This window comes from Seriola dumerili, unplaced genomic scaffold, assembly GCF_002260705.1.
Source record: "Seriola dumerili isolate Sdu_G_001 unplaced genomic scaffold, Sdu_1.0 BDQW01000319.1, whole genome shotgun sequence".
Lineage (NCBI taxonomy): Eukaryota > Metazoa > Chordata > Actinopteri > Carangiformes > Carangidae > Seriola > Seriola dumerili.
Window position 1 is genome coordinate 2323694 of NW_019174574.1, and position 27198 is coordinate 2350891.

The 27198-nt window shown below is 41.4% G+C and overlaps 2 protein-coding genes across 2 annotated transcripts; one reads left to right on the top strand and one right to left on the bottom strand.

Annotated features, from left to right (window-relative positions):
- Positions 1-4517: 4517 nt before the first annotated feature.
- Positions 4518-8949, top strand: tmem27 (transmembrane protein 27). Its single transcript, XM_022759091.1, has 6 exons — positions 4518-4726; positions 5206-5264; positions 5661-5746; positions 5864-5980; positions 7270-7461; positions 7547-8949. Exons 1-6 carry the CDS (start codon positions 4660-4662, stop codon positions 7677-7679), a joined length of 654 nt encoding a protein of 217 aa, XP_022614812.1. The 5' UTR covers positions 4518-4659; the 3' UTR covers positions 7680-8949.
- A 3101-nt stretch (positions 8950-12050) lies between these two features.
- LOC111231805 (cadherin-24-like) lies at positions 12051-26795 on the bottom strand. Its single transcript, XM_022759044.1, is given in 13 exon segments — positions 12051-12920; positions 14421-14820; positions 14933-15122; positions 15267-15575; positions 15677-15794; positions 16933-17079; positions 17121-17355; positions 17519-17775; positions 18405-18586; positions 21472-21639; positions 21995-22114; positions 23167-23461; positions 26352-26795. Coding segments are annotated over 13 exon segments (3735 nt in total).
- Positions 26796-27198: the final 403 nt, after the last annotated feature.

The following is a 27198-nucleotide window of genomic DNA, read 5'->3' on the forward strand; positions in this document are numbered from 1 at the left end:
GTTTAAAATTAATGAGAAATGAATAAGAAAAACAGCACGTAGAATTTACATAGGCTATGTATGTTGTTTTAATAAACTTGCATAAATTGAAAATATATACATATATTATATATGTATATATTATTATATTGTTAACATATATGGGTGGAACATGATATACCATATAAAAATTAACCATATGGATATTTTTGATATATGTACATATACAAATTTTATCATGAGTATTTCATATATGTTATAAACTTGAATCTTCAGATGCAGATGATGTATATATGTGATTATAATATAGGTGACATATATGTCATATAATGCATTTATGTACAGAAACAATTAACACATTGTTCATCAATAAATGAAAGGTTAAATTCATAAGCACTGTTACTTTATTCAGCAGATTAAGAACTCAAATTAAGAAAGTTTACGTTATGACTCTTCTCTACTTGTGTTGCTGTTACAGTAGATTCTGCATTCAGCATTATCCCATAACTGTCAACTTCTTTTAAATTATTATGACTTACAATTTAGAGTTTTATTGTACAACTTTTGAAATGTTTGGCAAAGAATATAGGCCTATTGACAGATGTAGAGACATCTATCCTACACCACTGTTATTTAATTATATTTATTGGTACTAAAGTGATTTGCTATTGAACTTCCATAAAGGTGACAACCTTATGAGAAACACATAAAATGGTAAAATTGAAGCAGTAGCGACAGAAATATCCATTTTTATGGCTTGAGCTCCAAAAACACTGGATCCTGCGTTTCCCATAATGCATCTCAATAGGTTCTTCATTAGACTTCACATGCCAGGTAAAGGCACATATCTTTCAAACGCTATGGCTTTAGTTTGTAATCCAGGCTTGTTCTTAAAAATGTTTAATCTCCAAGCCCAGTTAACCCTGATGACATCATCAGAGTGATGATGTCATCAGGGTTATTTTCTCAGATAGCTCTTTCTAAATGAGTGAATTGCATGATATCTAAAGAACTTAACTTTATCTCTTTTGCTTTTGGAAACATGTCTTGCTATGTTGCTACATTTTGTCGCTATGTTTGTATTGATCATTTACATTTATTAATTTACATGAATCATCTGGCAGATGCTTTTATCCAGAGCAGCTTACAGTGAGGGACATCCCTAAAGCTTCAGAGCAGTAGAGACCTTGGTGTAAGTACTAAGCACTCAGGTAAAGAAGTGCAGGTGAAGGTGATAGTAAGAGCTTGTTAGACATGTTAGGGTGTTAAAGGTGTTAGGAGAGGAGGTGATCTCTGCAGAGATGGAGACAGAGACAGAGGACAGAGAGGGATGCTCCTGCTCTGACTTTGATAGCTTGTTCCACCATCAGGGAACCACAGACCAGAACAGTCTGGACTGAGACTGTCTTGTGTGCAGGGATGGTGATGACAGATGTCATTCTATGGAGGAACACAATGTCTGAGAAGGAGCACGATTGAGTTCAAGTAGATTCTGCAGATCCACTCTGAAGGCAGCACTAGTGACTTGAATTTGATTTAGGCCTTTTGAGCTGATTGAAGACCTGCATTTTGGACCATCTCTAAGTGTATATAGATACATAGATAGATAGATAGATAGATAGATAGATAGATAGATACTTTATTTATGCCCTAGGGGAAATTCATGCATCCATTAGCTCATTGTTGATTTTAATAATAAAATAACAATAATAATTAAATGAGTCCACTTCCTTTGGTTGAGGTGTTGTATAGCTAGTGTATAGTGTATAGCTGATGGCAGTGGGAACAAAGGATCTCCTGAACCCCTCTGTTCTGCAGCGCAGTGAGATGAGATGTTTGCTGCAGCTGTAGCTGCTTCTCTGTCCCGCCAGAACGTTGTGGAGAGGATGGTTGGTATTGTCTAAGATGGCCTCCACCTTACATTGCATGCGTCTCTCCACAACAGTCCTGAGTGAGTCCAGACTCCTACCAAGCACAGACCCAGTCTTTTTGACCAGCTTGTCAAAGGGCTTCACTAAGTATGAAAGTTTCACTGTGTCTGCCAGAAGAACATTGCAGTAATTGAAGTGATAGAAAACCATGGCCTGGACCAAGAGATGGGTGGCGTACTGTGTCAGGTAAGGCCTGATTTTTCTGATGTTGTATACAGCAAAGTGGTATGACCGGTAGATGATCAGATGCAATGTGGTCAGAGAAGGAGAGCTGGTCATCAAACATGACACCCAGATTTCTCATGACCTTGACTGGGGTGAGAGATGAGATCTGTGCAGAGACAGTGGGGTCGTCTGGTGGGAACAACAGGCATATTTGAGTGTTGTCTACGTAGCAGTGATATGACAAGCCAGAGAGCCAGATAATTGGACTGAAGGAGATGGTGTATTTTGCAAAGACAAGGGGTCCCATTACTGATCCTTGGGGATGGGATGAGGACACACTGAAGGAGCGCCAGTGAGATTGGATTTGAACCAAGAGAGCACTTTGAGAGGATGGACAGCAGGATGTTGTGGTTCACCTTGTCAAAGACTGCTGATTGGTTCAGCAAAATAAGATGTGAGGATGAGATGCAGCTCTAGCTGCCCTCAGGGCTTCTGTCACAGACAATAGAGATATTTCAGTGCAGTGGTCACTCTTAAAGGAGGGTTCAAGGAGGTTATTTCATGATAGGAATTCTGAGACAGCTTAAAACTGCAGTTTCTATACACTTACATAAGAATGGGCAGGGTCAAGCCATTATCACATGTGTGACTGCTGGTACAATGGTGGAAGATATGGCTTGGAGGTGGTTTGTGGAAATGGGATCCAACACACCAGACGACTACCACTCAGAAGTTTTGACACATTGTTCACAGTGAAATGTGTCCTTGGCCTGAAGAGACTGAGATGGACATGTTACAGTTTGTTACACTTTTCTGATCAGTTTCATGTTGCAGTTATTTTTTTTCTTTTTTTTGGGGGGGGCATTTATTGGGCATTTGCCTTTATAGTGATACAGACAGCAAGAGAAAGACAAGGATGTTGGGGGAAGGGAGAGAGGGGAGGACATGCAGCAAAGGGCTGCAAGTCAGATTTGAACCCAGGTTAGGACTAAGCCTATGTGGTACGTACTTTACCAGGTGAGCCACATAGCCGGGTGCGGGGTGTCCATGTTGCAGTTTTCTATGTTGTGCCAGGATGAATGGTTGTATTGTACTGCCATAAACGGCTGTACAATAAAAGGGAAAAAAACCAAGTCATGTCCAAGTCCTTTGTGCACTTATAGGAGCTCTACTGCCATCATGTGTTCAGTTAAGAGATCTGCAGTCAGTGGTATTCCACCAAAAGCAATTTATGTAAATTGGTGTTTGGCAGAGACTGAGCCAGAGACAAAGCTACAGGGGAAGGAAATTACTGGAACAAATTTTGAGAATCCTGCCAAAATTACGAAAATAAAAAGACACCTAAAGTTATTGTGTTTTATCTCTGTTGATCTCTTCCTCACATTATGAACGGCTCCATAATTCTTGGAGATTGTCAGATTTCCTTGTAATCTGGATGGAAGAGAACTGTTACTGTTTTGTTACTGGAACTGATCATATAAAGATTGATGAAGTAAGACTTAAAAGGAGGATGGGTTCATACTGTATTGTAAATCTCAGGGACATGTTTTAATATAGTTTTATCATGGGTGTTGTCTGTTTTATGGAAAAACACTTATGACATTTTATGAGAGCAAAAGATCGTTTATTGTGGGCCAAGTGCACAGAGCTGGTGTTTGGGGTTGAAATGGTAGATACAGTCTGCTATCAGGAGAGACAGACTCAAAAAACCTTGGTAAACAGACTCTGCTGAGTTTCCGTGTCAACTTAGCTTTCTCATTAATGCCTGGTCAGACCCCCTCACTGTGTATGGTTGAACCAAACTAAAACTAGCATCTTAAGGGCAGATTAACTTTAGATTTGTCTCACCCCTGGCTAAAAAAACAATGCTACTGGGGATTTTCTGTTTTAAATGTTTAATCACCCTGTGCCAGGTAAGTGTCTCTGGTTCAAATTGTTCAGACAGCAAGTGAACATGATGACTGTACCAGAAAGGTCAAATCAGGCTTCTGGCCTTCAAGGAATGCAATTCTTCTACTGTGCAGATCTTAACCAGTGAGGCAGATGTGGTCATATCTGCATATCTTTTCCAGACAGTTTCATCTTGATACCATCCGTGTGTTTCTGTTTTCATCCACAAAAAAAGCGAGAACCATGGCTAATGAATGTGAAGGTGCCTGGCACAGTCGCTCGGTCACACACCGTACTGTGCTGAGTAAACATACTGAGCCGTTGTGTTTCTGTCTGCCTCCCTCACATTAGCAAACGTAATCGGCTCCTTGGAGGCTTGAACAAACAGTGGCACTTTCACCGCAGCAGCAACCCACTTTACAGTCTCCATTATGAAGGTGTGGTGTGTGTGTGTGTGTTGGGGGTGAGCGCTGTGCGGTTGTCGTGGCATTGTGGGTGTGGGGGGGGGGGGGGGGTTGGCTGCCCCTCTGACAGCCATTTTCTAAAGCAGACGGGTCAGTTCAGGTGTGTCCTGGCTTAACCATTAAACACAGACCTTATCCAGGGAAGTTCCTCTGCTGACCTCCTCAAATCACTCCACACTGGGAGTTTCACTGGCAGCATTTGATCATCTCGCCTCTTGTTTTCTGGAGAAATGTTGGAAAAGATCATTTTCCTACTTTGTTTGTTGCCTGCGTTGGCAGAACAGCTCTGTGCTCCAGGTAAGTGATCACAGATGGAAACTTTCTCATAGTTAAACTTAAACTTAACTTAAACTGTAAGTTAAACTAAAACTTAAACTAAACTTGGTAAGATCTTGTGTCTTTACATTTTATAGACTATCAGCAAATACAGACACTATGAAACTATTATCTAGTCTAGTTGTATTTCCTTGTTTACCTCTTCAGTCAGTGTGGAATGCAGCTTCTAAAACAAAGATGGATTAGACACATAACTCAGATGTTTACCCGACAATGGCTTTCATTAGACATTACTATAAACACTATACACCATAACGAAGTTACTAGTGAAGCTTAAATGAAGTGATTCCAACGGTGTTTGTGATTTAAGTCACCACAAACCGAACTGATAGTGTACACACAGGCTTTATCACACAGACACATTGGAGCGTTACTATCTTAAACCTAGGACATAACTTCAGAAGATGTAGAGGACATTTAAATATGTTTTATCTTTATAGATGCTTCAGATGGATACAAAGTTCGACTCAGCATCAGGACTGCTCTGGGAGATCAAGCTGTACGTATTTGAAGGTTTACTAGATTAGTAAACTAGATTAATGTTTTTAATGTTTTTCATTTTAGATCACTGCTTTTAACAGTGTTTCATGTTCATTTTATGTCTTTTCTTTTCATGTGAAGCACTTGGTGCAGGTCATTTCTTTGTGCTACATTTTTTGTATGAAAGGTGCGATACAAATAAAGCTTATTATTATTATTATTATTATTGTTATTATTATCATATAGTTATGAAATGCTACGTCAACATGTTTCCTGTGTAAAATGTGATAATGTGCTAAACATTGTCCAGAATTCACTTGAAGTGTGTATGAATTTTTTACTATGAGGACAAGGTCCACCTGCTGATCAATGAACCTAAAGGTGTTTCCTGAAAACAGTGCATCTGTTGTTTCAGTACGTCTGGAATGAAAATGAAATGTTCCTTTTCCGAGCGACTCTGGCTTTTGCCATGAGGAATCACATCAGCGGGGAGGAGTTTGGGTGAGAAAACTTGCATGAAACTATAATGTAATCTCTTTTTACTGTAATGAAGTCAGTGAGTCATGATTTATGAACATGTCAGGACACTGACGTGGTCTTCATTATCTTGTTCACCAGAGTGTCAAACATCATTGTGTGCGATGAGACTCCCAGAGTGTCCTTCTGGTTTGTGGTGACGTTGCCTCTGAACTCTTCACGCCTTGTTGATAAAGAAGTTGTGGAGGAGGCCATCAGGTAATCACATGACACCGTCATACTGTTGTTCTTTTTGAAGTCATTCAGTTTTTTCTTAGCCCCTCTCCAGAGAGGTCAAAGGTCATAGTCAGCTCTGACCTTAGAGTCAATGTTCCATGTAATGATTTGTTTATCGAATGTTTAGTTTCTATGTTATATTTTTCTCTTCGGTGTAACAGTGATATTGTCTTAATAGGTGAGGATTTTAGCTGTAAATGTTTTACTATATGTGCTGTGAGTGTAACCATTTATTGATTACATAGTTTACACAGAAATAGCAGACAGATTATGACTTTTGGTTTTCTAAATAAGCAGTAAACAAAAATGTGATTCCTTCAGCTGTCAGTGATTCACTTCAGCTGAGCTATGAAGTGACTTGTGGAATAATATTAAATATGACAACACAGAGTAATATTTAAAGAGGCTCAACGCAGCTCAGTCGGTTACACAGTAATATCCACCTGAAGCAACATTAGCAAACCATAAACCACCACAAACTACAGCTCATGCAGACCAAGGACGTAGCAGCGAAACTAAAGGCTGCTGGATGAGGATTCAATGAATAATATCTTACTTTACCATCATTAGTTAAAATTAGCCATAAGCTCATACCAGGCAAAATTAGACTGAAGCAGCAAAACTACACTGAACTAGGCAAGGGTGCATTGTTTTTTGAATTTCGCATTTCATTTTTATGACAAATATTGTGCTATTTTGCTGATGTTTGAATGTGAACGTGTGAGTATGTATTATTTGGCTAACATTTTAATTTATTTGGATATTGACTAAAGGCTGTTGTAGTGGACAAAATAAAACCAAAAATACTAACATGAAAGGAAACCCCTTAAAGCTCCATATAGTATAAATGTAGATTACCATGTGTAGTTTGATTATAGATCAGGTCTAGGTTCTATATTAATACTGTGAAAGTATCAAAGCCTCAGTCCACAGAGAAATGCACACAGCCTGTATTCAGAAACTGAGCCTTAAAACCAGCCGTCAGGACCTCTGTCACCTTGTGATGTCACAACAAAACAGTCACTGCTCTCAGAGGCTCAGAGCCTCCTCTCTTCTGATTGGCTCAGTGACCTGTTCTTACTAGAGCTCAAGAGAGAAGCCTGAGAGAGGAGATGTAAAACTACACTGAGATGGTTTTTTTTCTTAAAACCACAAATGTATCAAGTGTAAAATTTACATCTTTTAATAAAACTTCCTGAACGTCAATCAGTTTGGTTTCTTACTGAATGTATTTGTCCATTTTAAATCTAAACTTTTCATATGCTCATTAGAAAGTCCCGCGGTCGGATCAACAGTGCCTTCCTGCTGACTGATAAAACCCTGGAGTTTATCGGCATCCCTCCCACCCTGGCAGCACCAGTCAACCCTGACACCCCTCCATGGCTCATTGTGTTTGGGGTGGTCATGGGTCTTGTGGGTGCTGGCATCATTATTCTACTTGTGTCCTCTCTGGTCAAGAAACGGTAGGCCGGTGACTTCAGATCCATTATTGTGATCATCTTTTAAATGTGACTATTGATGTGTGGTGTTTCTGGCTTCATATTCCAGCAAACAGGAGAGGAAAACCGGCGACGATGACATCGAAGAAGAAACACGGGTGAAACCGGTGGAAAATGGCGGCACAAATGAGGGTGTTTACAACATGTCATTCTCAGATGATGAGCGATTAACGCAGATGTAAAACAAAAAATCTTCCATGTAAACAATAAGATGGGGAAAAAGTTATTGATGCTGCTGTTGTTGCACTGTAAAATCTGATCTTTTTGAAGATTATAGATTTATAGTTTTGTGATTATAGATGTTTCTCATTTAAATGATTCAAATTTTTAAAAAATCTATATATTTGTACTCTGTCATAGAAAGAAACAAGCACGTGCACAGTGTTTTCATTTTCCACATTAATGTAAACTTTTTGTGTCGATGGATCAAACATCTGTTTGTGAATATTTTGCAGTAGTCTATCTGTGTGATCTGCTCTTTGAAAAGAAACTAACTCTTCTATACTGATCATATATCACCATGTACCATATACTTATTTTTTTGGCAAACAGAATGAGATGGAAACAAGAAATGAAACTGGTCCCATTTAAGATTTTAAGACAGATGCTAATCATGTGTGTGTAATGCTGGAATTTATGAAAAAAAATGAAATCTTGATATTTGTAAGACATTATACGATACACAGTATATATGTATATCTAGATGTATATCTATATTTTTCTAATTGAATAATTGAATAGTTGCTTATTATATTTAACCACATTTTTTGCTAAATGTACTTGATCCTTTTGCTTTATATTTTTTTGTCATCATCTGTCTTTTAGCAGACTAGAGTGACAGTGAACCCCCCCTGAACTTAGTGATGGGTTTAGCTGCAGTATTTCAAGCAGTGCTCATTATCACCATGGTTGGCAAAAATGTTACTAGACACAATTTACATATTGTCATGACAGTCAGAGCAGAGCAGCATCCTTTGTACTTCGTGTCCTCAGTGTGTTGGTTAAAATCGAGTCCCTGACATGTGCTGTGGTTTGAAAGTGAAAGGCCTCTGTACTACGCTGCAGTAAAACAAACAACTTCACTTCTCACTTCTAGGCCACTGAACACGCTCAGAAACACGATGTCTTTCATTGTTCCAGATGAAAGCCTGATTTAGTGGTAACCTGTGGAAGACTTTCATAGTGTGTCGACATGCTCACATGATCTGTGTTCAGCAACTAAAAGTTTGTCAGTTTCAAACTTGACTTTACTGCCTCCAGCTGGACACTTTGGGTAAAGGAATAGGTTCATTATCTTTTTCTTTTTTTCTGCATTGAACTGTAATTTTTTTTCCCCCAGATACTAAAATGATTCACTTGCATATGTTCACACATGGAAAAACTCACATCTTGTGAATCATTATCTATGGATACTGGATGTTTCAGTAAAAACAAACTGCCTGTGTCTGTGTATGCATTAGTCCAGTGGTACAATCATTTTGGTTTGTGATCCCAGAGAACATCATCATTGACCATGTCTCCTGGTCGTGTCCAACTCTAAACAAAGCTCAGGCTTTTAGAGAGCTGAACAGGTATTACCCAGAAACTCATAAGAAAAAAGGGCATGTTTTTTTCCCGCTCTCTGATCTTGTGATATCTGAGATATATTTTGCAACTCCTCTGATTTGAACCACTAATGCAGCAAGAAACTAGTTGCGACAGGAATGTCTATTTAGGGACCGTACAAACATTTTTGTGAAAGGAGGGAGATTTTTTTTAAAAATCTAACCAAGGATGAGGAAAAGTTAACTGAAACTCTTCCAACAAAGTACCTTTAGCAAGTACAAACAAGACTCTGGACCATGTGTGGTCAATATGCAAAGGATTGTATTGAAAACTGCTGTGGAACCTGTAAACAAATACTTTCAATGGAAAGTAGCTAAAGCTGCCTGAAAAGTCTATAAATGAGGCTATACACTAATTAGCATATTCATGATGTCATCGATTCAAATTGTCATCCAGCTTAGTGTCAGCTGGTTTCTGTTCTTTATGATGACAATGAAACAAGGTTTGAAACAGTGACTGAAAATGGCTCATTAAGACTACATGTTAACCAGAAGTCACTTCAAGCTGCTGCTAAAATCCTGATTTTATAACCATGACATCACCATCACCAAACACATCAGTTAAAGACTCTATTCGCTCGACATGCAAAATAAGGTAGAAGTTTGTCTGGAAAGTAGGTTTTCTGAAAAAAAAGAAAAAGAAAAAAAATGTAGCAAAAGACATCTGAGAAGTCTTTGTAAAAATGTAAATCTTGTGACAAATCCACAAAGTTGGCAGCACTGCCTGTGAACAGCCCTGGTGACATGATAGAAATAGTTTGCACCAATTCATGTTGGATGAGCAGTGGCCAATGGGGAAACTTCAACACTCATCTGACTGACAAATGGTGTAACTTCATCACTCACTCACTCAGTCAGTCAGTGACATTGGCCCTGCTGTACTGATCCAGCCAAAAATACACAACCCTTTCCCGACTTCCAATCCTCCTCTCATAATGTTCATAATGTCCCTTCATGTCTCCTCTGAAGCTCCATACAAAGAGGTTTACATGGATATGAGCCATAAACTGTGACAGTCTCCTGAGGCCAGCATCTTCACAAATGATGGTTCTTGAAAATCAAAATGAGTCAGATTTGTTTTATGAATTTATAGCAGCCACAGTCTTTTGTTTTGACTAAACCACTCTTCATTGTTTCTTTAAATATATTCCTCTCCAGCTGTTGTGATCACACAATAAATACACGGCTGAAGCTGCGGCACAGATGCAATCCACATATTTACCTTTAGATGGCACCATTACACTGCCAGTTGCCGTGGTTACAAACTGGCCTGGACAGACACTGTTGTCCCCTATCTCTCAGTCCTCTTCTTGGCACTCTTTAAAAAGAGTGTGTGAACATTTGAATTTCAAACATATTTTAATTTACTGTTATTTTATTTTGGTCTGACTATTTTTGAAGTGATAACAGAGAGTCCTTCACATTCCACAGTCTATATTTAGTTCATTGTTAAATTAAATCTGCTCCTGATCTCTTGGTGAGGATATGTCTTCTGTAACATTTGCACAATATTTCAGCAGCAGTTAGCATTATGCTGGAGATTATTCACCGTGTGGTGATGACTAGTTATCATTTGGCTCTTCGTCTAATATCCCACTCCTCTTCCTCTGCATTGCATTATCTTGCCTGAGGAGTCCAGTCTTTTTTACACCTCATTTTTCTTGTTGTTGAATCAAAGATTTGCTGTCACATCAGTTTGTGACATCACAATCTTATAATAACGTCTGTCGATTAAGACCTAACACTCCCATTACAGAGGAAGAAAGAAAGTGGGAATAACTGCAGAAAGTCAAATACATTTGATCATATAATTGAAAAATAATGTCATTATTTTAATAACTTAGCCTGATACCTTCTGAAAAATAAATGAGTTTTGAAATAGCTATAGAAATGAGTCACTGTTAAATGGCAGATTGCTTAAATAACATTACACAATCTTAAAGTAAATGACTGTTTTTCTGTTGCCTCTGTGTTCTGGGCTCATCACAGGAACAATGCCTGTGTGTACCGCGCTGCATAATGGCTTCTGCCTAATTTTGTCTCTTCAAAAGGTGAGAGATAAATAAGCCTTTGGAAATAACTGATGAGCAAACACAATGGTGAATTATAAATAATCTTGGATCTGTGGATGAAATTACGGGGAACATAAGCTTACATTGTATGTTGTAAGATTATGTCTGCAACAGTTTAATGACTACAGATTTGACGCTCAATTTCCAGCAAATACCCCCATCCCAAAAACATTTCCACTCTTGAGCAAAAACCACTGAAGTCAAGGTTGATAAGTATCTACATATGGACATTATTCACTGTACTTTCACCACAGGACACAAGTCTTTAACAGTGACAATCTAATCATTTCAAACTGTGTGCAAATTGCATAGTGAGCAGATACTGCTACTGTAATGGTGACTACTTCCTGGAGCTGTACAGAGCAACACAATATAAATGTGTACAGTTAGACTGATTGGAGAGGCTCTGTGGACACGTGTCAGTGTAGTTAAAACTCTCCAAATCAGATGTAAATGTTGCATTCAAATTCCAAGGATTCCTAGTGAGTGTGCCCCTATTAAACTATCAATATTAAATATCACAATTCCAGTCAATATTTCATGAGGCCTATTTTCTAACAATGCAGCTTTCAGGGCTCGGAATCAATATTTAAAAAAAAAAGGTAAATTTTTCATAACTTTAGCTTTGAAAGCCCGAGTGCATTATTAATATCACTTACAAGAGTGTGAAAAGGGACAGATTCCATATGCATTTTCTAAACATAGTGGATGTGAAAACTATACGCTGTGCACTGATTCCAACACAAATCTTCACTATACCGCCAGCCTCGTGGCAGAGGGGGTGGGACGAGAAGATTCCTGACAGCGGCCGTGTATTTGCCCCCCCCTGCTGTGTTTAAAATCCATCACTGTCAAGAGAGTCCCCCTCTATATCAAACTAGAAATCCCATCTCTTCTGTTCTTTGTCTTTGTCCTCTGTTTGTTTATGAGTCTCAGAGAGAGCAGCCTCTGCTGTCTCACCTGCCTCAGCTGCTTGTGTCTCCCCTCCCTCTCCTCCCTTCTCCTTCTCCCTCTCTTGAATGATCTCCACCAGCCTCTGAAATTTCTGGTTTAACTCCTCCATCCCTCCCACCACTCTGGCACTGTCCTTCTCTCCATCGCTCTCCAGTGAGCTCAGTGACTCAGCCCTTGAATCACGGCCCTCAAACTCATAAGTCTGCAGTGAGTCATAGGGCGGCTGCGACAGGTCAAAGGTGACCTGATCCAGACGGAAATTCAGGAGGTCCTCCATCCGGAGGGGCTGCGTTTTGGCCGCTTCTGTTCTTGCGGGCTCCGCCCCCAATGGCCAGCCTCTATTGCTGCCAAACATCCCCCCCGGTAAGGGCAAAGGCTGTGGGGTCAAATCCTTTTTCTGGAGTCTGCAAATGTTCAGTAGCTGCACCCCCGCTGGGTACAACCCGCTGCTACTAGTCCCGTTCATACACGTCCCTCTGCTGTTTGGGTTCAGCGAGCCCACGATGCTGTACGTGTCTCCCTTCAGGTAAACAGGAGGGTTTACAGAACTGGTCTGACTACCATTTGAATAATTTCTCTCTGAAACGGAGGGAATGGAGGAATCAGTATCAATGTCATCTACTGTGCAGCTGGTGGCTCCCGTGCTGATCTGAGTCTGCGATGACCCCGGTTGCCCCTCTTGCTGGTTTGATGAGGAGCTGGTGTGACTTTGGCATGAAGACTCATTTGGGTCACAGAAGGTCAGACTCTCAGTGTTGCTGGCTGGTGCTGGCTCTGCTTCTGTTGGGTTTGTCTGTGAAAGGAGAAGAGAGAGAGAGTTCACAAAGACGTGCAGGGATAAAGGTATGGAAGAAAAAAAATGCCAAAATTATTTAAATGTTTTTAGCAACTGAAAAAATTGCTAATCACTACTGAATACTGAATTTGAACACCTCTGAATTAACTGCATTGGAATTTTTTTCTGAATTCACATAGTTTTGCCTTAGAGCTTTATTTTTTGGAGGAGATGACAAATTCAGATACATAATTCAAATGCTTTTCCAGTCGCTCATCTAATCTGATTGGAAGGAGTTCTGATTGTGACTCAACTTCATGTCCTTGGTAGAATATAGGATAATAGGATATTTAAGATTTCAAAAATGCTTTTGTTTTATTTTGAACTTTTAGAAAAATATATAGACAAATACACTATCCATACATGGTCAGATATGCTGAATCTTTGATGTCCACAGCTGCCTGATGGAAAGGATTTGAGGTCTGCTCGTACTGAACATTTATTTTTATGCTGATGTCTCAGCCATTTTAGCTTCATGCAAGAATGAGTCCTTCAGATTCTGTGACTGGAACAGTGATGTTTTGATTTGGAGTGATTTTTACAAAGTTATTATTTTTATTATTGTATTATATTTATATAGAATATTTTTTCACATTTTTATCATAAATATTTTATTGTTGAATTTTTCTTTTTATATTGAAGCTATCTAACCTGCAGTACTTAACTCGCTTTGCTTTATTTTTCTTTATATTTTTTCTTCTTCTATGTTTACTGTTATGAAGCAAATTCCTCATATGTGAAAACCTACTTAGCAATAAATGGTTCTGACTCTGATCCCGATCCATACCGTATTTACTGTATAGATTTGAGGGTTGTATGTTGTTGCCTAGATACCTGAACTCCATCAATGTGGCATCACTGCTGTCTTTACATCAATGACCGCAGTGGAAATAAGTCTCGGATATTATTTGTAGATCTGTAGTCTGTACGCAATGAGGATACTAAAGGAGGATGATTTAAAAGGTAGTTCAGATAAATTGTAAGTACAGCTGCAGCTGCATTAATCAACACACAGGGCTTAGTTGCATCCCAGCTGCTTCCTGACGTACTGAATAAAAGGAGCCAAATTTTTCACAAATTTAGATTTTGACCAAATTTTAAGCAGACGACTTTTTAGATCTGGACTGAATAATTACATCTGGACTTGAACATAGCTTTTTGATAATTGGGACACTCGAGCTTTCTATCTAACTTTGTGAAATCGTAAAAATACAATAATATTTGAAATCAAGTTTTTGACATAAAAAACTGAAAAAATTCAAGCCACTTAAATTAACACAGAGAGAAAGAGAGAAAGTAAAATCTTTCAACATGAAGTGTTTGGTTGTGATTCAGTTTCACAGTTAGGGATCTACTTGCTTGTAAGATTGTTTATACAGTAAGATCCTCACAGCCTTTCTTTGCCTCCATAAAATTGCTACATGTCTTTATTTGTTGGCATCACCACTGGTTTCTGACCTTGGCCTGATCCTGATTCTCTTTGGTGTCCGCTGGGTTTACATCGCTGCCTTCATTTCTGTTGGTAGTTTCACTCTTCGCCAGCATGGGCTCAGCTTCGTAACTATAAGGGCTCATCTCAGGAGAGTGCAGCAGAGGCTCAAAGGTGCTCTGGTTCTGGATGACGAGGGAGCTGCCAATATGACCTCCAGTGAGTCCATGGGTCAGCTGCGTGAGCTGCAGACCCGCCTCCAGTGGCCCAGCTGGATAATCTCTAAGAACAGGCAGTGTGTGGATGCCGTAGCAGAGGCGTCCGTAGAGCGGAGCGGAGCCTGGCCGCTGCTGAGGGTCGAGGCCGGGGCGCGGGTTACGGCTCCAGCTGTACGTCCTGGCCCTTGGCGGATTCTGCTGGGTGTACCATCTGTGCCAAGAGATAAATGTCAGAAAAGCACACAGTCACACACAAACACGCACAAGCTCCCATAAGCCACCATGGCCAGGAACTTCTCTTTTAATTTCTGGGCACAGCTCACATGTTCCTGTTGTGCATGTGCTGTATTCTGTGCATGCTCTGCAGCGCTGTAATGTCAAAAGCGGCGGTGTCTGCTTCCCCTCCCCCCTCATCATCATAGGATATGATGTTTTCCCTGACATCATCCTCCTCGAAGGGTGAGTGGGAGTCTCGCTTCTGATGGCGCAATGACAGCGAGAGTGCACACACCACTAAAGGGCAAAAAAGAGACACATGACCACATACTCTTTAGACATTACAGAAGCAACCTGACACAACCGTTCAGCGTCTCTCAAAAAGCCACAAACAACATATTTTTAGTCTTTCAGAGGCTTCGGAGAACCGGCCAAACCTACCCAGCAGCGTGGTGACACACGCCAGCATGGCCAGTAAGGTGACCAAACTGAATATGAGAGACGGAGAGGTGGACGGCATGGGCAGACAAACCATGTGTCTTTCCCACCTCCTGTCCCTCTGCTTCCCTCTATCCTCCGTCTGCATGCCTCCTCGCAGACAGGGACAAATGGTCACGGTGACCGTGCCAGTGTTGGTCAGACCCGAGGCCCCGTCACGTAGCACAACTGGCACGTAGAGGGTGAGTAAGGATGAGGAGAAGCCAGGGAGGGGCTCCAAGGCAGACTGGAGCACCAGGCTGGCTGTCACACCTAACACCGTGGCAAGAAACACACATCAGACACGGTCACGCCACAACAAACATGCACCAGTTTTGCTTGGTGTCATGTATTAAATGTCAAAGCGCTGCTACCTCCGGTTTCCCTGATAGTGAGGTTGAGTGCAGAGCTGGACTCCGGAGGGATGCTGAAGTGGACCGGGGTGTCCTGCCCTCCCTGGTCCCGGTCAATGGCTCGCAGAACCTGAACTACCTGCAGAACACAGAACAGGAAGTTGTTTTAATGGTCCTCAAGATACATCTCAGGGTTTGTGATGAATTACAGATATTTTTTAACTTGTCTCTCTATTTGACTTTTTTGGAGCATATAAAAATGAAAGGTAGAACTGGTAGAACTGCAACATGTGACGAGACAAAGTTGGCATAAACGCATCTACTTGAACCTTATAACCCTTCAGATTTGGATGAAATCAAACGCTGTTGTGGTATTTTTTCTGTGACAATGATTCAAAGCATTGTCATGTAATGATTACCTCTGTATAGCAGCTGTCACTGTCAGGGATGGAGACCACTTCAGTGGATTTACAGGGAACAATAAATGGTTTAAACCAGCGTTAGTTTTTAATTTCACTGTTTATGGTTCACTCTCCTAATACTGGATCACAGCTGTATTTAATTGCTGCTAATGCAAACCCAACATTTCCTAGTGCTGCTGCTGCTTCACAATAAAAGCATTCAGCCTGGTAAAACACAGCGTGGCGTTCACTGTGAGGGGGTCACAGGAAACGCCATGTATTTGTCACTGAAGTTGGCACTGACTGTTTGTTTATCAGAAGAGCAAACGGTCATTTTTGCCTTCGGATTAGTCTTTAGTTTTGCAGAGAGTAAAAGAAGCAGTACAATTAGAACATGGTTGTAATTATTTCTTTCTGACTTCTTTGTTAAGACAATGTGAGTTTGTTTGGCTGCACTGTCGCAGCTTATGACTGTTTAAAGTGATGTTAAATCGCACTTGCTGTTACCGAGGTGACCAAATCAGCCAGGACTGAAGTCTTAAGGATAAGTGTAACATGAATAGTAGTGACTAGTTTATTTCAGTTCAGTTATTTTGAAGACTCCTAACAGTATGTTATTAATATCCACCATGACTGATTATATTAGCTTTCTATTCTATAGCTGAGTAAATAAACAGGAGGTAACTTTGCCTCCACTTCACCTGTTTATTGCAACTGTTTTAACGAAGGAGGGAAAAAAAATTGAGTAAAAAATGAGAAAAAAACAGCCACACATGCTTTAATAGAGTCACAAGAAGCTGAGACAGAGTGGATAAAAACAAGAACACAGTCTGTAGTTTAATTCAATATCAGGCAAAAACAAAAACAAGAACGGACCTGACCGGGGGCACTGGAGTCACATACAGACGTTGTGTACTGCCTGTCCAACTCCGGTGCATTGTCATTCTGGTCTAGTGTCTCTATGGCAACCACAACCCTTGACACAAGATTGGGATTGTCTGAAAGAAAAAAAGGGAACCAACACTAATGTTGAAATTATCACTGAATGTCTATCATTTATGCACCACACTTGTATTCCCAACTCCAGGCGGTGCTTTTGGTGAAATATGACTCTAGTAAGCTCTGCTGCTAATGGTGCCCGAGGGCAGAGGGGCTGACATACCCCTCTGTGTGGCGATGACAGTAATATTATGCCACTGCTCCTGCTCTCGGTCCAACTCCATCACTGTGCTGATAAAGCCTGTGTCAGAGGCGATGCGGAACAGAGCCTCGGGGTCTGACTGGGGATCGACGGAGTACCTGGGATACAGAAATAGGGCACGGGCAAATAATAGGAAAGGAAAAGATAGTGAGCCCTGAGTGAGTGAGTGAGTGAGTGAGTGAGTGAGGGAGTGAGTGAGTGAGTCAGTGAGTGAGTGAGTCAGTGAGTGAGCGATTAAATGTGCAATGGTGTGATAACCACCTGATGTTGGTGCTCTGTCCTGTGTCTGGGTCCACGGCGTATACCCGGCCGACAGAGCAGACAGGGGGGCAGTTCTCAGACACATCCAGATGGTACCGAGCTTGGGAGAATCGTGGCGGCTCATCAGCATTGAGGACCATGATCCGGACTGTTGCCTGGTCCTTAAAGGGACCTTTCCTTAGGTAGCGGGCGTCCACTATAGGGTTCGCAACCTCCACGGTGAAAGTGTATGAATTGCGGGTCTCATAATCCAGCAGCTGTTGGGTGAAGAAAAAGGCAGCCTCAGTCTGTGGGCTATACTTTATTGAAGGCCTTTCATTTATGATTTATAAATATATTTGTTGTATATTCTCATATACCAGTCTGCTTCATAATTAATATACAGTAAGATACTTTTCTCTTTTTTCCTCATCTCGCTTCCATTTGAATTACTCTAATCATTTTTTGGGTAATTACTCAACAGGCTCTCTCCTCTCCTAAGATTTCACTGCACGATAATTAGCCTTGAATGCCCAACGCTGTTAAAACCTGCAAAAGTAAAAAGACAAAGCCTGCCTTGAACATGGTCTACTCACTTGAATTGAGCTACAGTTTTTTAACCAGCTGCTTATTGGTTCATTGTTACTCATTAATTGCCCACTGTAGAGCCTTGGGAATCTGAACCTGTCAGCAGCAGAGGGTGTTTCAGTGGAATACTGAATGTTTAATTGACTAAATAAAATTAATTTGCAATACCAGACCAGAGTAAATTCTCCTGGAATCTTGCATATTATTGTTCTCATTATGAGGCCATTTAAGCTGCATGTAGTTTCAATCCTCTGCAATTATGAAAACTTTTGTTGAACTAAAGTTGCTTTACAAACAGTCACTGTGTGTGTGCACCCACCTTGTTCAGCACAATGACAGCCTCTTGGTCTCTTCCAGTTATATTGAATATTTCAGCCTCGTCTGCGTCCAGAATGGTAAACTCCAGCTGTGCATTTTCTCCCAGATCAGGATCAGTGGCAGTGAGACGGCCCACCTCCACACCTGGTGCTGCCAGCTCAGACACAGAAAATGACCACGCACCTGCAGAGAGGAAAACAATGAATATAATGGTTTGGAGGACTGGCACCGAATGATGATTCATCTCCATGTTAGGAAGTAAAGTAAGTACACAAGTTACAGCAGGACATTTTGAGTCAAAAGACAGTGGTTATTCACATAATCCCTGTCAGTGTTTTGGCTTTTATTATAGGAAAGTTTCATGACCAGGTTTAAAGAATATCTCATGCAGTACTCACATACCCATATGTGCCTTGTAAGTAATAATTTCTCCTGTTCATATAATCTAAATGATGTGCATCATAATCCACAGTCCTTGGTTTTTGCAGTGACGTTAAAGCTGATGTGAGGCTTCAGGTGTCTGAATTAGTCCAAACAAGAAGGTATCATCCAAAGTCATTTTACAATGAAATCCTCTCCTTCTGTTTCCATGCAGTTTTTCTCTACAGAGTTGCAGCAACACAAAAAGAGTGAAGCCTCATATTAGCTTTGAAATTCTGAATGTGTTTTTGTTCAGACTGGACTGTATGTTTGTCTCCCATCTCTAACATCTGAATTGTGTTAGGAAAGGATCTCTTTAGGGCGAGTTTGGAGAGGAAGAACATTTGCAGAAACCAGCGCTCTTTTCAATGTACACACTGTAGGCATGGGCATGTTTTAACTCAGAAATATGAAACCATCTTTTAAGACTTTTCCTTAGTGCCTCACTCTATGACTAAATTGTATGGTACTAACCCAGCAGAGTGTAGTTGTCAGCTTTCACCTCTATGTAAACTGAAAATCCATGGCTTTTGTTGTAACTGTTTGTCAGACAAACCAAGATATTAGAATCTGACACTTTATGTTCATTCACTATTCACTTTGCTACAACTGAAAATTAAACTGATAATGAAAACAGATGTTGGTTGCAGTACTGTTTTTTAGCCATGCTAACATCATAGCTCTCAGCTAGCATCTGGCAATGTTTGCCTGCTGGCCCACCACACCAAACATCTCAAAATATTAGATAAATATTAATAAAGTTTTGTACATTTTGTACACGTTTCCCTCAGGATAAATAATACTTCGATGATCCCATGACTTCTTAATCTAGCTGTTTATCTCAGCTGTACTTTTTGTTTGATGCTAATTACCAAATGTCTGCATGCTAACCTAAGATGGTGGACATGGTTAACAATATATCTGCTAAGTATCGTCATGTTAACATTGTCAATGTGGGTATATGTTGCCATTCTGGTTTTAGCATGTTAGCATTTAGCTCAAAGTACCACTGTGTGTAAATACTGTCTCCCACAGCTGCTAGCATGGCTTTACACTCTTCATTAGCATGGATAAACAAGGCTTAACACTGTAGACAATTTCAATATTTTGTGCTTAAACAACATCAAATGTTTTCTAGCTCATACAGCTCACAACGTGAAGATTTATTAATTCAGTCTGTTTTACATCATCATAAATGGAATATCTTGGGTTTCCGAACAAATAAAGCAATTGGAAATTGGAAATTATTTTGAGTTCTGGGAACTTGTGATGCTCATTTAAAAAAACAAAAAAACAAAACTGGACAAGTAATGAAAGCAATCGTTAGTTGTGGCCGTAGTGTCGTCTAATAATCCATTCACTAATGTTAGAAACATACACTAAATAAACCTTTGTAAAACTTCAAATTAATTGATAGGTATTTGTCCCATTGCGTTATTTATGAATCAACAGTCGCCTTCACTGAACGGAGAATATGAGCTGCTACTGTTACAGTCTGTCCACAAAGCAAGCATGAAAATGAAGCCAGTGGTGTGTGGAAGGTCATTCATTCATTGGAGAAACAAAATGACCTCTACTGTGATGCTGCAGAGCAACAAGCAGGAAATTCAGAGAAACGCCTTCAAATCAGAGCGCCTCTACCTTGCTGATTGTTAATTATTCAAATCCTTAAAGCATTTGAAAATCACACCCCTCGCACTCAAAGAGCATGGTAAATGAGCTGTTTGCTTAAATTGTGGCATTATTGCCAAATGGAAAATAATGACTCAGGGTGAGGTGGTGAGGGAGGGAAGATATAGTCAGATATCAGTAAATAAATAACACACTGCTGGTATTTGAAATATTAAATTGCTTCTATAAAGCGCTGTGTTGCGGAACAATATATCAACATGAGAAAAGGGGGCTTTAAACATTAAGATGAGCGGCAGTAAGCAGAGACTTTCAGGAAGAAGAAGTAGGGGAGAGGGGGAAAAGCGAGCAGAGGAGGGGTAGTATATAGAGAAATGCAGTATATGTCTCAAAGTGTTAGACACAGTCTGCAGTGATTTTACTGTCTATTGAAGCAGAAAGCACTGAACTTTAAGATGAAATATTAATAGCATGGAACAGGGAAAAGCTGGGATAAGAAAAAGTGGACATGATCTTTCACTCTTCATCGTTAAGCCACAGTCCATTTGAACCTCAGTGACCACGCCGGAGTGTTTATATGAATGTTAATGCCAGTCATCATGGCAAAGGTTGTGTTATTGAAACTGATGTTAAAAACAATGATTAGGAAGAGTGGATGAAATAAAAGAGGCAGACGCTGGACTGACAGGCTGTCTAGTTACTACAAGAGCTTATATATCATCCTGCACCTGTCAGGGCGACCAGGACACGAAGGAGGCAAAAAATACCAGACTGCTGTCACAAATGCCATTACAACATGTTTCATCATTTTAATCTTTACTCACACACACGCACACGCACACACATACATCCACATCCACACAAACACACACACACACACACACACACACACACACACACACACACACACACACACACACACACACACACACACACACACACAAGAACACACACAAATGCTCTATAGAGATTGAAAGCGACCAACAGTTAAGTGGTGATCTGATAACAGCAGTGCTTACTCCGTCTGAAGTGAGGAGGGTTGTCGTTGACATCGCTCAGCTTCACAGTGACGGTTGTGGTCCCTGATAATCCGCCCAGATGCCCCCCCATGTCTTTGGCCTGGAGGACGACCAGATATTCATCCTGAGTCTCTCTGTCCATATCAGGTACAGCTGTCCGCAGGACGCCTGGTAGAGCGGGGAGCGGGAGGCAGGACATGGAAGCAAAAATCACAACAGCAACAGATTTCACAGTGACACAGCGTCTCCAGAAATCAGCATCAAAGCGAGTCAGATGAATATATTTTAGAATCAGGACATTGGAAAACATGTGACTCTCTGCCGCTTCTGTTTCTGAACGATCATACGAAACGTTACTTCAAATGTTCTTATCCACACGGGACGGGACGTATGGTACAAAAGACATGTGACATCTAACAGCGCTGCTGGGATTTATGTGTAAAGTGTAATCATGAGCTGCAGAGGCATGTAGTAGTAAACAGCTTTAAGGGGATGAGTGGTACATGTGAGGCTGTGACCAGACCTGTCTGAGGATCCACAGAGAAATAGTCCTGACCGTGAGTGATGGCATACACCAGCCGGGCACTGTTTCCATATGTGGGATCGTCGGCATCTCTGGCCGTGACTTGGATTATGGAGGTGCCTGTGAAAGACAGGAGACAGCACATGTAGATAGATAGATAGATAGATAGATAGATAGATAGATAGANGAGAAATAGTCCTGACCGTGAGTGATGGCATACACCAGCCGGGCACTGTTTCCATATGTGGGATCGTCGGCATCTCTGGCCGTGACTTGGATTATGGAGGTGCCTGTGAAAGACAGGAGACAGCACATGTAGATAGATAGATAGATAGATAGATAGATAGATAGATAGAAGATAGATAGATAGATAGATAGATAGATACTTTGAATGAATGTAGGTGACAGGTTAAAGCATAAAGCTGGTGGATGGTTCATAAACCATTTTAAAGTGATAGTCCACTGAAAATCTATCTTCTGAATATCAAATACTTACATCTGTGGGATTATAGGGATTATCCAGTTCTCTGCTGTCTATCCGCGTGTTCAAAACATTATCTTAAAAACAAATATGTTACCCTGCTTGAAGCTCTGCTGCTGTGATAGAGTGATTTAAGCCACATTCTGACAACAATATGATTGTGTAAAATATACTAGATCTTTCTGGACAATGCGGAAGTGTATATGATGAAGTAGCAGCTTTGGAAGTACACTGATTGGCAGATTAATTGATTGAAAGAAGATTCATCTGAAAATATTTTAATAATTGATTAATTGTGTAAAGCAAAGATGTGATGCGTTGCTGTATCGTACGCAACAGCCTTTGGGATTTGTAAACTGAATACACGTCTCTGGGCTTTGGGGAGATGTGACTGACATGTTACAGACATAAGTCAGACATACGGATATTAGTTGTTTGGGTTGGTTTAGATGTTTCTTTGTCATATTATTCTTTATTTAGAGATGACTAAAATACCTCAACTATCAGATGGATTGCCACTCCAATTTCAAGTGCAGTGAATCGGTGGTGAATGAGTGAACAACAAAGAGATTTCAGACGCAGTTTTGCAGCGGGAACCTGAGCACTGAGGCTGCTCTCCATGCAGGACATCCCTTTTAACATTTTTAGATTTTGGTTGAAGTATCCCATTATTGTTGTTTTTGCGCCGTACCGATGTTGGCCATCTCTGGCACCATGGCGACGTAGGCTTCGTTGGGGAAGACGGGCGGGTTGTCATTGATGTCCTGCACCCTGATGATGAACTCGGACGACGGCTCCAGGGCTCGGCCAGTCTGACGGTCTGTGGCTGTTGCGATGAGGCGGTACTGGTCCTTCTCCTCGCGGTCCAGAGACTTGGTGACATGTATGTTTCCTGTGTTGCTATCGATAACAAACACAGAGCCCACCCCCTCTCCCTCCAACATGTACTTGGTGCGGCCGTCTCCTTTGTCCATGTCTGTGTGCAGCTGGAAAACAAAAGCACACAGAGTCAGTTACTGTGACACCTCCAGGCCTCACCCTCATCACAGACTGCTGATGCAGGTATAACTCATTAACACGACTGCAAGTGCTGCAAACATGACTGTGTAAAATGGGTGATTTGTGTGCAGACAGGATGTGCTCAGTGAATCTGAAATGAACGGCACCAGGTGTGGAAGATACATATGGGACCAGGATGAGTACTGATGCATACAGCTAATCAGCTCATTGGACCAAACATGCCACTGGGGGCTTCTGTGGGGCAAAATCACATCAGTGTGGACGGAGGCCGTGTAAATGTCCCACATGTATGTTCACAGATGCATCCTGCTAACACAGGCAGTATCCATCTGTAAATCTCTCTGTCTCCTCTATCCATCTGTCCCTTTCTTCCCCTCCTTGTAAATCCATCTGCCTCACTTCCCTGCACCTATTAAACCACCTCTTTTTCCAGTTCTTGCGTCTCTCTCTTTTCATCAAGTTACCTCAGTTACACAGGACGCCCATCTGCTCACATTTCTCATTTCAATCTCTCTCTCTCTCTCTCTCGCTCTCCCTTGGACGCTCTGTTTTACTCTCTGGTGCAGAATGCTGGTTGGGAATTTAATAGCAGAGAGGATATTAGTGTGAGCTTCATAGGTAAAAGTCCAAACACACAGAAATAGAAAGCTAAAGAGATTATTCAGCCCTCATGACACTGAGCTTTCTGACCAGGAGCCTTCACATCCCTCCACCCTTAAGGCGCATCTGCACATGTTCATAATCCACAAGGCTTTCCCATAACCTCTGCTGTGGACTGTAGATACTCATGAGAACTAAAGCCTTGGATTTAAAAATTCAGCTACAACAATGACTGTTTGCAAAATTTGCAGAGCGATTTCAAATGATCTTTTGCGAGACATTTTCATCCTGTGACGTGAAAGATGTTTGTGCAATGGAGAAACTGAGGAATTTAATTGCCTACACAATGACACGTGCTGAATTAGTGCATTTATGTGCTTCAGAGAGCTGCACCCTTGAGAGTGTCTTTATATTCCAACATAATGTATGTTACCAACATATGTTCCTGCTAGTGCAATTCTCACACACTGCACAGTATGCAGGCAGTCCAGGAGAATATATAAGATTAGTGTACATCCTGTATATGTGTGTGTGTGTGTGTGTGTGTGTGTGTGTGTGTGTGTGTGTGTGTGTGCTGAGGGGATAAAGTTAGGGATTATAGAAACTCATGATAGCATACCCTACAAATTGCTAGATAAGGGACTCAGGGTTTTTTATTCATCCCTACACACCCACATCCCACTCACTCTTTCTTCCTTAAAGCTAGCTTTGATTTTGATCCCACACTTCACCGCCAGAGACATCTTTGTCAGAGTCTGTGCCTATCTCGCTCCCCTGCTCTTTGCCTCACCCCCCTACTCCATCCTCTCCTCACTGTCTAATTGCTGGCTCAGTCCCGCTGTGCTTCAGTCAGCGTGGAAAAACACTCTCGCTGAGGGGAGGAAATGTATCCGCCCCGAAACAAACAAAGCCGGAAAAAGAGGAAATTCTCTTTTCCAATTCCTTTGTCGCTCTCTGTCCCACACAGTAATCTGAATTTTCCCCTCCTCTCACTCATGCGCTACATTCACCCACGGCTTTGTATCTGCTTCACGCTGCTTTTTCTGGCAGCCAAACTCTCCCTCTTTTTGCACGAGTTGAGTCACCTGCGATTTGAACTGTTGATAGCTCGCCTCAAACCTCGCGCCATTAGCGGGTTTGAGGCAATCATCCCTCTATTTTTGTCTGAGAGAAAACACTGCGCCTATGATCCCCTTGTAGTGCAGGGGCGCTTTATTACATGAATATCAACATAAAGACTGTGCCTGCAGAGGAATGAGTGGCTTCGTGGGTCTACTGATTGCTTTAACACCCCTCCCTGACTGTATCAATAACAACCAGAGAGGGAGATTAAACATTTATGAGGTGTATACTGCACTGGTAAGAATCCAATCTAGACTGTCACTATAAAGTATACTGCTGGCTGCAAAGTGGCTGGCAACATTCCCTGTTAGTGTTACAGCTGATATAATCCCACTCTGAGTATACTGTGGCTGCCAGCAGCTGCATTAGTGAGGAGCACCTGACTGTGAAATGCTACAAGTGAACCCCTGGGATCTGAATGGTTCAGGTGTGCTGCCGTGGATTAAATCATCTCAGACACTTTCTCATGTTGCGACACCGACAGCGGTCGGGGGGGGTGCTGGTGTGGCGACGAAAGGCTCAAGGATGTGACACGACAAGTGGCGCACAAACATTGCAATTATACCCTGGTGTGTTTGTGCCTAATGCCTGAGCGCATGACGGAGCATTTAAAGCACAGAAAAAAAAGACTAATTACAATTTGTAGACACGTTATTACATACACGGAAATATTTAATTTGAGAAAATAACAATCTGTTCTTGTCCTAATTGAATCTATTTGTGTTTGCTAATATTCAAATGAATGTTTGCTCATTTGGCCTCTCCCGGTTTCTCTGACCCATGGACGCTCACCCACAGCGTCGCTCTTGCTCTTTACATATCTGCTGTGCACACTCTCAGGGTTGTTTACTGGCTCACTCAACCTGACACACTGTGACACTGAGCCAAATTGGAGTAGGTCATTTTTAAATGGCTGGTTTGTCTCCAATTGGATTCGCAGTGTTACTGGTTACTATGGAAAGAGGGAACTGGAAGAGGAAAGCAGACACACACACAGCCACACATAATTGTGCTGTTTTGGCAAACATGGTGATGGCGAACAGGTAAATACATGTATTGAGGACAGAATATAAAATATAATTAATGTTCTTGCAAAACATCTGAAATGAAGCACAGATACGACTTCCTGCTTACCCGTCCAATGAGCACCGGCTCGGGCCCTCGATACTCCTCGATCACAAAGAACTGGTTCCAGAGCCAGCTCCTCCGGCGGCGAGAGCGAGGCCCCGACCCACCGTCCTCAGACTCTCTGACCCAGTTAGAGCGGCCCCGCGTCCTCTCAGGCGGAACGTCACCGACACCTGTCTCCAAATGGCGCTCGGGCTGGAGAGAGTCCTTCTCCTCTGAACTCGGCACTAGACTCTGATCATTAATTACACCTTCAAACTCTCCATTAGTCAAATTGCTCCTTTTCTTGTGGTTCACAGTGAGTTCAGGGCTATGTTTAGGTATGAGGGATGTGGCAGCAGATTCGGGATGTGTAAGTGTGACTGTTTTCCTCGCTGCGTTGTTCTTAAAGTCAAAATCTTCAGGTTCTCTGTCATTCAGCTGAAAATCCACATTTAGCAGCAGTCTCATATCATCCTTTTTACTCTGACGCTGGTTTTCCTCGTCTCTGATTCTCATAAAAAACTTCCCCGTGGACTCTGGTTGTGCTGAAACTTGTTGTCTTTTGCTTAATGTCACTTTCAAATCCTGCTCTTTCTCTGAAAGACCGACGGCCACTGAGATGCAGTTTCTTTCCCCTTTACAGAATAAAAGCAGAAGAAGCACAATGTGTGCTGCCATAGCTGAGCTTCACTGATCAGTCTGTTTCAGAGAGGAACTGACGAATGGCTGACCAGAGGCAGGTTGTCATGATGATGTCTTCCTTTCACCCTCTTCTGTCACGTTCTCCCACGATGCGCACATGCCGCACAGGTTCACCTGAGAGAACACATAATTAGTGTGATCGTCACTGTTTTAATTAAAAAGGGAAACA

Coding starts and splice junctions, on each gene's coding strand:
- tmem27 (XM_022759091.1), top strand. CDS start 4,660: ATGTTGGAAAAGATCATTTTCCTACTTTGTTTGTTGCCTGCGTTGGCA. Junction 5,981..7,269: donor GTTGTGGAGGAGGCCATCAG/GTAATCACATGA, acceptor TATGCTCATTAG/AAAGTCCCGCGGTCGGATCA. Junction 7,462..7,546: donor TCCTCTCTGGTCAAGAAACG/GTAGGCCGGTGA, acceptor TTCATATTCCAG/CAAACAGGAGAGGAAAACCG.